Source organism: Strongylocentrotus purpuratus, unplaced genomic scaffold (assembly GCF_000002235.5).
Source record: "Strongylocentrotus purpuratus isolate Spur 01 unplaced genomic scaffold, Spur_5.0 spur5_scaffold_19, whole genome shotgun sequence".
NCBI lineage: Eukaryota > Metazoa > Echinodermata > Echinoidea > Camarodonta > Strongylocentrotidae > Strongylocentrotus > Strongylocentrotus purpuratus.
In genome coordinates this window covers 25,125,653-25,139,159 of record NW_022145604.1, presented here as the reverse complement: position 1 = coordinate 25,139,159, position 13,507 = coordinate 25,125,653, and the positions used below count along the sequence as shown (strand labels likewise).

At 36.7% G+C, this 13,507-nt stretch overlaps 1 protein-coding gene across 1 annotated transcript in view; it reads left to right on the top strand.

Annotated features, from left to right (window-relative positions):
- Positions 1 to 488: 488 nt before the first annotated feature.
- LOC584174 (integrin alpha-PS1) overlaps positions 489 to 13,507 on the top strand; it is a 32,551-nt gene continuing 19,532 nt past the window's right edge. Inside the window, exons 1-10 of the mRNA XM_030990669.1 lie at positions 489 to 669; positions 2,129 to 2,235; positions 2,879 to 3,032; positions 5,003 to 5,149; positions 5,988 to 6,089; positions 6,700 to 6,845; positions 7,622 to 7,759; positions 8,972 to 9,080; positions 10,297 to 10,385; positions 12,786 to 12,922. Coding sequence (XP_030846529.1) covers positions 2,182 to 2,235; positions 2,879 to 3,032; positions 5,003 to 5,149; positions 5,988 to 6,089; positions 6,700 to 6,845; positions 7,622 to 7,759; positions 8,972 to 9,080; positions 10,297 to 10,385; positions 12,786 to 12,922 — 1,076 coding nt within the window. The 5' untranslated portion in view covers positions 489 to 669; positions 2,129 to 2,181. The remainder of the gene's footprint in view (positions 670 to 2,128; positions 2,236 to 2,878; positions 3,033 to 5,002; positions 5,150 to 5,987; positions 6,090 to 6,699; positions 6,846 to 7,621; positions 7,760 to 8,971; positions 9,081 to 10,296; positions 10,386 to 12,785; positions 12,923 to 13,507) is intronic.

Genomic DNA, 13,507 nt, shown 5'->3' with positions numbered 1-13,507 from the left:
AACCAAGTCCATTTATTGGACCTATAAAGCTGTAGGTCTCTTGGTGGTATTAGGGAAAAAATACACGGGGGCTCGGGCGAATTTGCCCCCGAATATGCCAAAAAAGAGCCACCGAAAGTCATAAAAGAGCCCCCCCCCCAAAAAAAAAATAAAAAAATAAAAAAAAATGGATAGATTTCAAAGCAAAAAAAATTGAAGAGTGTTTTTTTCATGCAAGCAAGCTTGAAAAGTTGCCCCCGAAATTTTTAAAATATTTTTTTTCCTGGGAGCTATAAAATGTACTATGTAGAGTTAGTGGCATGAGTGGGGAAGGGGGCACACGCCCCCTTGCCAAAACAAAATAAAAAAAGGGGGGGGGGGGGGAGAACAAAGCAATGAACAGCAAATTTCTGACTTGTTCCTCTTCCACCAGAGAATCCTGGATTTGCCACTGAACACCCTCCTTTCTATAAAGCAGTCTTGATAATTAAAAATATCAAAATCATCTTTACAACATTCTCTCTGTTTTTTGTGTCTTTTTTCCATGCAGGGTTTTAGTAGGAGCACCGCGAGGTAGTACATCGGAGTATCAACCAACTGCGGAGAATCCTGGGGCGCTCTGGCAGTGTAACTCCAATACTGACCTGACAGAGTGTACACCTGTTAGTCTCGAAGATCCAAGGGGGACCAGTAAGTCTTTGTGTATACCTCATAACCCTGCCATGTTTCATCTGCACCCCTTAAAATGTTTAAAGGGGAGGTCCACCCTGATATTAAATTGGTTTTAATAGAAGCAGTGAAAATCTGAGCAAAAACTGATTAAATATACGAAAGCTATGAATTTTCACCCTGCACCCTCTAAAATATCAGGGTTCACTTCCCTTTTAACACAGTGACGTAGTTTGAGGGGCACATAAGGAGGGGGTTGGGGGATGTGCCCCCAAAAGAATGAAGGAAAATGAAGAAGATGGTTAAAGAGAATAGGAAAGGGAGAAGATTTTAAAAAAGGAAGATAATAAATGTAAATGGCCTTGTAAATTTGCAAATCATTTTCTGAGTTCTGTGCCCCCTCTCTCCCTCCAGATGCCCATGTCCCCTCGTGCAGTAGCTGGACTCTTTTGCCAACCCTATACCCATACCACCCATCCTGATCTACCTCTCACATCAAAAGGAATGTAATTGGGCTAACTTTTGAGAAAAATGACTTATGTGCTCCTCAAAATATTGCAACTGGATCCCCTTTATAAAAAAATTATAAACGAATCCAACCTTGATAGAAAACTACTCTAAAGGAAACAGACAAATCAAAAAAGTAGACTGGTGAAAGTTTGAACGAAATTGGCATGTTTTGATTTTTGAAAGTTGCATCACTTTAGGTAGGGGGCTCTTCAATTTGGCTGAATCAATAATGTCTCTGTGATGTAAGGGCTGAACATTTTTTTTCCAACACAATTTGCTCTTAACTTATTGTTGTACTGGTGGCAAAAAGTAGACTGATTTCTTCTTATTTCCATGCTCTGGGCTGCAAATCCAACCCAAGAGAATTGTGCATGAACAATGAACTATGTGTTTGGATTTTTAAAGATTTACTACATTTTTCTTCTTCTTTGTGTAACAGTTTCTTGTTTAATCTTATTTTATGCCAAATGAACATTTAAAAAGCATGCTAGAGCGCCGTATTGCGGCCGTGCTAAAGCCAGGGTAACAATCGGGAGCGCCAGGAGGATCAAATCTGACTGACATGAGCACTATACAAGAACCCACTATTATTATTATTATTATTATAAGTCAAAATTTAACACCTGAATGCTCATTTCAATTTTTTTTTCAAACCTCTAAACTACTACTACCATAACAGCCTTTGAACTACCATAAACAGCCTTTAAACTTCCATAAAATGCCTTTAAACTTCCATAAAATGCCTTTAAACTTCCATAAAATGCCTTTAAACTATCATAAACCACCTTTAAACTACTATAAACCACCTTTAAACTACTATAAACCACCTTTAAACTACTATAAACCGCCTTTTAACTAACACCAACAGCCTTTAGACTACCATTAACTGCCTTTAAAACTACCATAAACCGCCTTTGGACTACCATAAACCTAGATCTTTTGATGGTTCTTTGATCTCTTCCATTACTAGCTGCATCTTCTCTACTCGAACAAGGAATTGTAGATTACCCAGACAACGGTTGGATGGGTGCGTCTCTCACTAGACAATCAAATCAGCAATTAGTCGGAGAAGTCACGGTAAACCTCTCTTCTTTTATACCTCGTATATTAGAAATTATATGATTTTAATGACAACACAAATGATTTACTTTTGATTCTGAAATGCTTTGAAAGTAATTCTTTCATTAATTAATGCAATATGTTCTTGATTTAAGGTCTAAGGATGGGCTCATTGAAACAGTCATATGTAAATCTTCATAGCAAAATGTACCGTCCATATATTTTATCTTTCTGACATGACTAGTACTTTTGCCATGTGGCATCGTGAGGGAGGCCACTTTAGAGATTCTGTCATCACACCGGTAGATAAAAGTCATTTGTTCACAACTGTGAAACCCATTGATACGAATACTGGATATGTTTTCATGATAGATATGTAATTGAAACTATCATGTATCAGAGTCCATGATACACAGGTGGAAGTATTCTTTTCAAGAGGGCAAACAAAGGTATTCATGTTGAAGCACCTCCAACACTTTGGCAGTGACTATTCTAAAATGCATAAAGTGGGACTTCTCCATATTAAATTATGTGGATATTCTGAGTCATTTGTACATGTGCTATTCCTCAAGTAGATTCAACCCTTCATAATTGCCTGAAGTAGACAAAGTAGACTTTAGACAAATTGATGATATTCGTATCGCAATGATTTCTCATTCAGGTGTGTGCACATCGTTTCGGGAATGACTTTGCGATCAACGAACCCAACGCCAACCTGTCTGACTATAAAACAGATCGCTACTTCCAGGGCCTTTGCTATAGTCTGGATGCAATGCTTGAGGGAACAACGACTAGGTTTAACCCTTGTGCACAGCGTAAGTCTTTAGGGGTGTCCTCATAAGCTCGAGATAGCCAAATACCCCGCTATTTCTGATTTGGGAAATAATCCTGAAGTTACAAATCGCGTCTTCATCAGCTCGAGATTCGACCTCAAAACTTGAAACTCGATCTTCAGAAATTAGCTCGAGATATTTTGCTCTGCTTTCGCTCATAGTGCGAGTCTTCGGGCTGGTGAAGACGCACCGGACAAATTGCAGGATATTTTGCAAACTATCCCAAGTTATCTTGGGATGATTATCCCGACCAAATATCCTGTTAATTGCAACTTCGGGCTGATGAAGACGCAAACTAACTGGATAATTTTCGATCGGGATAATTGAAATAGCGGGATATTTGGCAATCTCGAGCTGATGAAAACAGGCCTTTTGAGAAGGCCTGGCAATTAAGCACTGGCACTGAAGAGGGAGGGGGCTGTAAGAGGTATAGCACCACCTCTTGGTAGAATTATACGACAATTAAAACCAGACACAGACGATCTACAATATGTGTGGAAAATATCATCTTTATTGTCCTACCCGATTGTAGCCTAAGAGTAACCCGATTTACATGTCGATTTAATCAGACAACGACATGAAACAGGGGCATCCCCCTTTCAAAATATTGGTGGTGATTTTCCCGTAGAACTGTAGAAATTCTTGTTTAATTTCCAAAAATATTTGGTAAAGTTCGTCAACATACTTTTGTTTAATTTTTTTCTTCAAAATTCTGAAAACCTTTTTATTTTCCCATTACAATATAATTATAATTTCTAACTAATGTTACTTGTAAGTAGTTATTAGAGCTTGAAAAGGAAATGCAAAGTTTGTTGGCAATATGGTTTGACACTCTGCTGTCAAAATTCTCTCCCCGTGCTTATGAGGTCTTAACGCTAGACTGATTAAAGCCGGATGGATTAGACTAGTGACAAAACACAGGATTACAACATTAATGCTCACTTATCTAGGGCCAACAATTGTCCATGAAACTCATAAAGCAGATTATAGATAATGCAACAAGGAAGTTTCCACCAGGTACACAGAATTTAGCTCTGATGCGGGCATTACTATGAAGTTATTTCCCCCTATAAACAGAGAGATGTGACTTAAATATCTCCCTGCCATAAGGAAGCTCTTTATTCTTCATTTGAATGTCTTACAAGTATGTGTTTGTGGGGAGGATTATTATGTCTGATAAGAAATACAGAGAACTTAAATTTGACAATATTGAAGTATAAAGTGAAAATAGATGTCCAAATGAAGAATGCTGATCCAACGCATGCTACAGGATTATTTTCATAAAAATGATAGGGTTAGGTTTAGGTTACAATTTAAGGGTCAAGGTTAGGTTAGGTAGTATTTTGGTCAGGGTTGGAGTGAAAAATTCATTTAGTGTATGAAATCGAATTCGTTTCCAATGGCTGCCTGCCGTGGCAACAGACGGAATTAACAAAAGACTTAACTCCGTTTTGTTGACAATCAGCCGATGACGAAAGACTTGATGCATGGCTTATTGTCAACGAAACGGAGTTAAGTCAATTCTGCTTGTTGGTACGGCAGGCAGCCAGTGAAAACGAATGCGTTTGGTAAAATTATGGAAATGAAAGCTCTACTTTAAACAAACAGAACTTTGTCATTCCTTGCTCATTTTTCCTGATTGAGGTGTCATATAAAAGGGCAGAAACTCAACTTTCTAGAAATGTGATTTTCTCTTTGAAATTCAGATACCGACTGCCAAATGACTTTTTTGTTTCCTCTCTTCAAATTCATTTTAATCACTCATGCATGAAATATGCATCATGTGAGTTGCATCCCATGAAAGAAGAGGAGCTAAACTTTCCAAATATGTGTCATTTATTAATTATAAATGTGACTAAATTATGATAAAACGTTGATAATTCTCGGTTTCGTTCTTTCTGGGACGCACTGTACAATCTAAGCAATGATTAATTCATCTTATCTTTAACCAGATGACGCTTGGAGAGATGGAATTGTTGAGAATGAGACGACACGATGGCAGGGATGGTGTCAGTTTGGTGCCAGTGCAACCTACACCGTTGAGACGGACGGTGACCAGACTTTAGTGGCAGGTGCCCCGGGATCCTACGACTGGACGGGTAGGTCATTGGTCCAAGTATGGCCAGAGTTTTTGTTCTTGTTGTTCTTGTTCTTGTTGTTCTAGTTCTTGTTGTTCTAATCGTTGTTGTTCTTCTTCTACTTCATCTTCTTCTTCATCATCATCTTTTTCTTCTGCTTTTCATTGTTCTCTTCTACATCTTTTTACTTTTCTCTTCAAACTTCTTCCCCTGCCACTTCTGTTCTTTTCCCTTCCCCACCTGTTCCTCCCTCCTTTTCACCCTTTCCTGTTGCTCTTCTCTCAATCATCCATCCATCACCTCATCATTATCGTCATCTTCTTCTTTTTCCCCTCCTTCTTCTCCTTCTTCTTCTTCTTCTTCTTCTTCTTCTTCTTCTTCTTCTTCTTCTTCTTCTCTTTATATTAATTTTCAAAGGGCTATTAAGCCTATCAGAAAGATGTACTATATAGATGAGGTTAAATAGGAGTATAGGCCCTGGAAGTCAGTCTGCACTACATTTTGTATCAGGGACAGAGCGTTTGGCTAAAATTGTATATGATATTAAATGAACGAAATGAATTAAGGATATACAAGCAACCAGAAAATAGAATAAATGTGTTTGAGTGTGTAACCTCTTGTTTTGTATTTTCTTTGATAAACTGGAATTATTTAGCAAGACTGTAATCTAAATATGCAGCAAAAAGACTGTGTCAAAATGTATATTTTTTGTTTGACAATCTTCATGTTTATATGATAATAAATGAAATGGTTTATACAATTTATGCAGGACATAGTGCTAACTATAGCAGCTCAACTGTAGATCATGTAGAGGCAAAACCCAGGCTTTTGATTAAATATTTATTTTTACTTTATGCAGGTACAACTTTCAAGGCAACTGGCGATGGTGCAAACATGATAGCCGGTAACCTAAGTACCTTGAATGCCGACTATTCATATGACGGCTTCTATCAATACGTTGGTAAGATATGAAGAAGATGATGATGATGATGAGGATGATGATGATGAGGATGATGATGATGATGATGAGGATGATGATGATGATGATGATGATGATGATGATGATGATGATGAAGATGATAATGATGATGATGATGAGGATGATGATGGTGATGATGATGATGATGACGATGAGGATAATGATGATGACGATGATGATGATGATGATGATGATGATGATGATGAAGATGATGATGATGATAATGATGATGATGAGGATGATGATGATGATGATGACGATGAGGATAATGATGATGACGATGATGATGATGATGATGATGACGATGAGGATGATAATGAGGAGGATGATGATGATGATGAGGATGATGATGATGATGATCATGATGATGATGATGATGATAATGATGCTGATGATGAGGATAATAATAACAATGATAATAATAATGATAATAACAATAGTAATATTGTAATGATAATAGTAATAATAACAACAGCAACAACGACAACAATAATAGTACTATTCATGATTAGTAATTTGTTTACCCAGGAAAGCCTAGTCAGCGTTTATCTGAGTTATGATCTATCCAATAAATGTAACCATTTACTTCCAGGCTACTCGACGTCCGTGGGTTATTTCCTGTCAGAAACAACCCAACAAAGTGCTTCAGGGGCGCCCAGGGCAGGAGGGCTAGTCGGTAAAGTTTACATCCATGATCTGGAAACATTTGAAGTCTATCAGGAGTTGCAGGGAGAGATGGTAAGAAATAAATGTGGAGCTGATTTAGTTCCAAATAGAGTACCAAAGCTGTGACATCATCAAAATCTATTTTTGGAATTTCTCAATGTTTTCTTCGTTTTCCTTACGAGCCAGAGCAATATAACATTGAGTTCCTATAGGAAATCTATGTAATGAGATGGTCATATCTCTGCCAGTACTTAACATGTTCAATTGGTTTTTGACATTTGGACGTTATTTTTGATGCTCTTTCGGAAAATGAAGAAAAAATTGAGAAATTCCAAATTAGATTTTTGATGATTTTTGATTTTCTATTTGGTTATTTTCTTAATTTGTATAAAGCACCCCGGGCCCGTTGCATAAAACTTACCATTGATGGTAACTTTGCCATCAATGGCAACTACCATTGTAACACGGCTCAACAGCCAATCAAAATTAAGGTTTCCATGGTAGTCACCATCAATGGTAAGTTTTATGCAACAGGCTCAGACTAAATATGATTTTTGAATGGTTTTGTGTGAATTCGGAGTAACGATTAGTACAATTATGATGATGATCATGAGAATGGTCTGAAAATTGATATGCATACATGCACCCATGTAACTGGGACATTTATGAATCATGAAACCATTTATTTTAATTTCCCCATATAAAATGATGTGACGACCCATACTGCAATTTTGACTGTGCCAATTATCAATTGTTCATAAAACAGAGGCTCATTCTGTGAGGGCTGTTTTTCAGATGAAAAAATCCTCCATGAAATATATTCTCCTTCTAATCCAATCATACTTTAGATGAATACATATTTTGGAGGAGCAGTAGAGGCCCTTGACATCAATAATGACGGCCTGTATGATCTCCTGGTCGGTGCTCCACTGTATTCCACCGATCAAGATGAAGGCAGAGTCTACGTCTATATGAATCGTGGTGGTGTAAGTATATGCAACCGTAGGTTGTTCCAGTGAATATTAGTTTCTTGTCGTAATACTATCTTCAGAATATGTAGGTTTTGGTGTCTGTTTTAGGTGTGATTACTAGGTATAAAATATAACATGACACCAAAGCACTCCAACAAGATACTGGACAACAAAAAAAAGACAATCAAGAAAAATAGAGTAAAATAGTGATTTCCTTCCTTTGTCAAAATCGATTTGATCCAAAATGTAAACAATTTTATCTAACAGTATTAAATTGTGTATTTATTTTACCTTGTAAATAATGTTTCAGTACCAGGAACTTTATCTTTTACAAGGATAAAGCACTCGATATCATTTCCTTATACATCCGTGTACCAAAATACAGCAACTTGACTTATTGGTGTGAGAAAGTGATACAAGACGGTTCCTGTTTTGCTTCATAGCTCATTATTGAGTATGACTCTAATAATTCCCTATCTAGTATGGTTATTAGTAAATATAATTTAAAGATAAACTTGAGATTTGGTAAATATAAAAAATGAATTCTCACAGAATCCAACGAAACTTACACTGAATGTTCAAGATTTGTACCTGTGTGTTGGCTTAGTCAGTAGAGCGTCTGCCTCACAACCGGGAGGTCGTGGGTTCGAACCCTGGCCGCGTCATACCAAAAGACCTTAAAAGAGGGGAGTTGCTGCTACCTTGTTTGGCGTTCAACAATAAGGGGATAGAGCAATGTCGATCTGGCGCTTCTCAGTGGCTGCCGGGCTCACGATCAATTGGGCAAAAAGAATTTCCATTTTCGGTTTAACTTTATAAAATTTGGAGTGGACTTTAAAGATTATTATTATTATTATTATTATTGTTATTATTATTATTTTTTACAAATAAATGACATGTGCCAAACGATTTTGGTAGAAAATGTATAGTGGCTGAGTAATGAGCATAGAAAGACAAGGAAATCAAGGTAGTAGGCTCTGTCACTATGTGCGTATGGGAGTTATGGTTTTTATCGAAGATGATGCACAGTAATTTTTTTTGCGTTTTTAAAAATTTCCCTGGCTCAAACAACCAATCTACTGCAGGATAAAAAAAATCCAGAATAAATCATAGTAATTTTCCTATACCAGAGCTCAAGATTAGCTTTAATGAAAAGAAATTACAAAGAAAAGGGTCATTTAAACCTTATATCTTTTAAGGAAAGGGTTTGTTTTATTTTTCAAACAGTCCTCACCTCTCCAGCTTCATCAGAAGATAGATGGTACATCTACCCCGGGGTCAAGGTTCGGCCAGGTCATTACCACCATCAACGACATCAACACTGATACTTTCCCAGGTAGGAGAGAATGTCTAACACATTTGTTTGTTTGTTTCTATCTATTTATTTCCACAGTTGCCAGGAAATTACCTGTCTTGGCACTTTCAAAACTCACCCTTATCCCCAATGATCTATGTGATATACTTCCTGTACTGTACATTTTTGTCCTCATTTCATATATTTGTATTTGCAAGCGCTATGATACTTTTTAGCGCTCCTAAATATTCGATATTATTATTACATGAATATGTACATTGGATAAATATTTGATGTCAGTTTAGATACAAATATGATGGATATAGCTCATAACAGCTGTAGTACTGTGATAAAATGTTACTGCTTGTTTTTATTTTCCTGTAATCAGCAACATACATATGGTATGAAACAAAACAATAATATATTGAACATGTATGATATTAGTTTTCAAATACATTTCAATTCAATTTTAATTTTTCATTCATCCGCTTTTATATTGTGATCATAGTGATGTAGACAAATAACCAAAGATTTTGTAAATCTCGCCAAAATTTAGGATGATTTCAGCAAAAATTGTTATAAATTGGCAATGATCTTGTTGTCTGTCCATGAAACTACTGATCAGAACTTGGAACTTGTTTCTATCCCAAAATAAACTATTTTGGTTAGTCTGTTGGTTGGGGATGGAGTGATCTTGAGATAACATGAAAATGTGCACAGCTGATATAATGGATTGATCAATAAGTTGATATGATGTAGGGGTGAAAATGCTGGCTAACATAACATTATTTAAAACCATTTCTGTGTTATGTAAATATGCCTACACCTCATGCATGTTGAGGTTGATATGCAATTCTATTTTAGTTTTCCATTAGGCCATCAGTTCTTGATGAGCCAGGAAAAGGGAAACAAATGGGTGACAGGGATGTAGTTGTGTAATTTTATCTTCAGTATTGTCATCCATTGCCATATCATTCCCTTTAACTGAATAATGATGATTCAGATCGAAAGCATGACTTGTATATGAATGAAATAGAACTACAGTCAAACCTACTTTAGTGACCACCTGTCTACAAAGACCCCATTTTTTGTTTCCCTTGAAAACGGTTTCTCATTGAAACATGTACTAAAGGAACCTGTCTACAAAGACCACCTGTCTCCAAAGAGCATGTTTTGCGTTTCCCTTGGGCGGTTGCTATAGACAGGTTTGACTGTAACTCCTAATTGAATGAATGAATGATTCAATTTTATGTTGCAGACGTAGCCATAGGAGCACCGTATGAGGGAGGAGGAGTGGTGTACATTTATCCAGGTACTGAGAGTGGTATTGATGAAGCATACTCCCAGGTTAGTAAATCATTTACTGATGGATAGGGTAAGGGAGGGGGGGGGGGGGGGGGGGTCAGGGGGTGCCAGGTAAAAGTGTCAGAGGTGAAAATGTCAGAGGTAAAGTAAGGGGTGGAAATGTCAGAGGTAAAAATGTCAGAGGTTATAATATCAGAGGTAAAAATGTCAGAGGTAATAATGTCAGAGGTAATAATGTCAGAGGTAAAAATGTCGGGGGTAATAATGTCAGAGGTAATAATGTCAGAGGTTATAATGTCAGAGGTAAAAATGTCAGAGGTAATAATGTCAGAGGTAATAATGTCAGAGGTAATAATGTCGGGGGTAATAATGTCAGAGGTAATAATGTCAGAGGTTATAATATCAGAGGTAAAAATGTCAGAGGTAAAAATGTCAGAGGTAATAATGTTACAGGTATTAATGTCAGAGGTTATAATATCAGAGGTAAAAATGTCAGAGGTAAAAATGTCAGAGGTAATAATATTAGAGGTAATAATGTCAGAGGTTATAATATCAGAGGTAAAAATGTCAGAGGTACATGTCAGAGGTAATAATGTCAGAGGAAATAATGTTAGAGGTAAAAATGTCAGAGGCAATAATGTCAGAGGTAATACTGTCAGAGGTAATAATGTCAGAGGTAATAATGTCAGAGGTCAAAATATCAGAGGTCAAAATGTCAGAGGTAAAAATTTCAGAGGAAATAATGTTAGAGGTATTAATGTCAGAGGTTATAAAGGTAAAAATGTCAGAGGTAATAATGTCAGAGGTAATAATGTCAGAGGTAATAATGTCAGAGGTAATAATGTCAGAGGTTAACATATCAGAGGTAAAAATGTCAGAGGTAATAATGTCAGAGGTAATAAAGTTAGAGGTAAAAATGTCAGAGGTAAAAATGTCAAAGGTAATAATGTCAAAGGTCATAATGTCAAAGGTAATAATGTCAGAGCTACAAATGCCCGAGGTAATAATGTCAGAGGTAATTCTTTGACATTCTTTTCTCTGACATTTTTTCGTTGACATTTTTCCCTATGGCATTTTACCCGAGCCATCGGAACAGACCCTCCTTTCCTTCCATTTTTAAGTACAATAGGCATGAAGTGAAAAAACACCTAAATGTGCCCTCTCTTTCAAAGTTTCAACCTACTACAAGGCACCTGAATAGTATGGTTACCTTTTCTTTCTTGGATTTATGCCCCCTTTTAAACAATCCTGAATTCACCCCTGAATCTCTGAGCTTTTTAATGATTTTTCATTTTTACTTTTTATCCATTGATTTTTGGACCTTATTTTTTTCTTGAGGGATTTTATTTATTCCATTACTTATTTATTTAGTGTTGGGTTTTAGACATATGTAATTCTACAACTTGTACAAATCAAAGCACTTTTCACAGTCCTAGAAGTTTTCATGTATTGATCATTAAAGATTATTTCCCAAACAAAATTGAGAAACTTTTGATGGAAGACTTGACAGCTGAGAGCAAAGTTCAAATAGTAAAAGTTAGATCTTACTTAAGAGGTTCTTGGGAAAATCTTGAACGTATTGATGCATATTAAGGGAAAATTTCTACAAGAAAACTAACAAACTTTTGTCTGTACGATTGTCGATTTACTGCCCAGTACTGATGTGTCTAGGAAGAAAAGTCATGTCTTTGTGGCTCCATCTTACATATTGATTTTGTGTTACTGTACTTCTTGTTTGGACAATTACCATCAGGGATTTTAGGGGCGCCATTTGGGAGGAGCACACCTTTTCAGAGAAACATGCATCAGACTGTTTGATGGCTGTATTAACTCAACCAACAGCAAGGCTAATAACCAATATCGGGTTACGATGGGGTCAATATTGGTTCCGTTCTCACCCTTTTAAGCTCTTACCGAAGGGTCCTGACCCTGCATGTGGACACAGGGTTTCCTTTCATGTTGGTTCTTTCTCGCACGCTGAAAGAGAAGTTTAGTTTGTTGACCGTGGTAATCGTTTTACGTCAAACTCCCATTTCCCCAAAGAAGGTCCGGGCGTTACAACTAAACTTTCTTACTCTTTTGGTATAAAGCACAGTATTTGAAATCCAATATGTTTAAAGTAGTATTAAATATGTTCCTTTCTTATAAGAAAGTACAATGCGAGATCTGTAATAAATTCGTTACATATCTATCTATATTTATATCTTTATTGATCAACGTCTGACGCCTTTCTGTCACCCTTAATACTTCATACACATTTATACCTTTATTTCTTAAAATGATTTTGTTATCTATCTCATCCCTCTTTCTCTTTCTCTCTCCTTATGTCTGCCTGTCTCTGTCTCTCTAATTCGGTGTCTCTGCCCTCTCTCTTTCTCTCTGGCTCTATCTTTGTCTATCTCTGTCTCTCTCTATGTCTGTCTGTCTCTCTTGGACATATAGCGGATTGATGGAAGAGACACAGACCCTACCGTTTATTCCTTTGGAAGCTCCATTTCTGGAGGCCAGGATTTTGATAGCAACAACTACCCTGACATTGCCATTGGAGCCTATGCCAACGACTCTGTCTTTCTCTATAAGTAAGTACCCATTTGTAACTTGATCTCATGAACTGATTCATGGATTACCGCCTAGCTTGGGTCATCTATGTGACTTGTAGAGCCAATAAACTGATTAGATTTTGGGGTCACAAGGGTAAAGGTCAAGGGTCATATGGCTCATTATGTATGCAAAAAATAGCTTGTAATCACAATATTCTGAGAACCCGTTAATGGATTAATTACAATCAAATTTGAATTTTTAAAATTGCTTCTAGTTCTACCATAAAACGACTGCCTCCAACTGTCAGAAATGTCAATAATACTGACACCCTGGCTGGATGGGGGAGGGGGGGGGGGTGGACTTCAAAATATCCTGAATACTCTTTGATGCATTTACATGAGTAAAATGTAATTCAAGACAACAACAGAAAGCAATGAAAAGTATGGAGTAGTATTAAAAGGCAAAGATTATTTTACATTTAATTTCAATCATATCTCCTCCTCCTTTCAACCTCTTCTCTTTTATCGCCAAGAGATTTTTTTAATACATTTTATCTTTGTCTTTATAATATTTCTTTTCGATAACTCATTCCACATCATTGCATTGCATAAAACAATCATCTT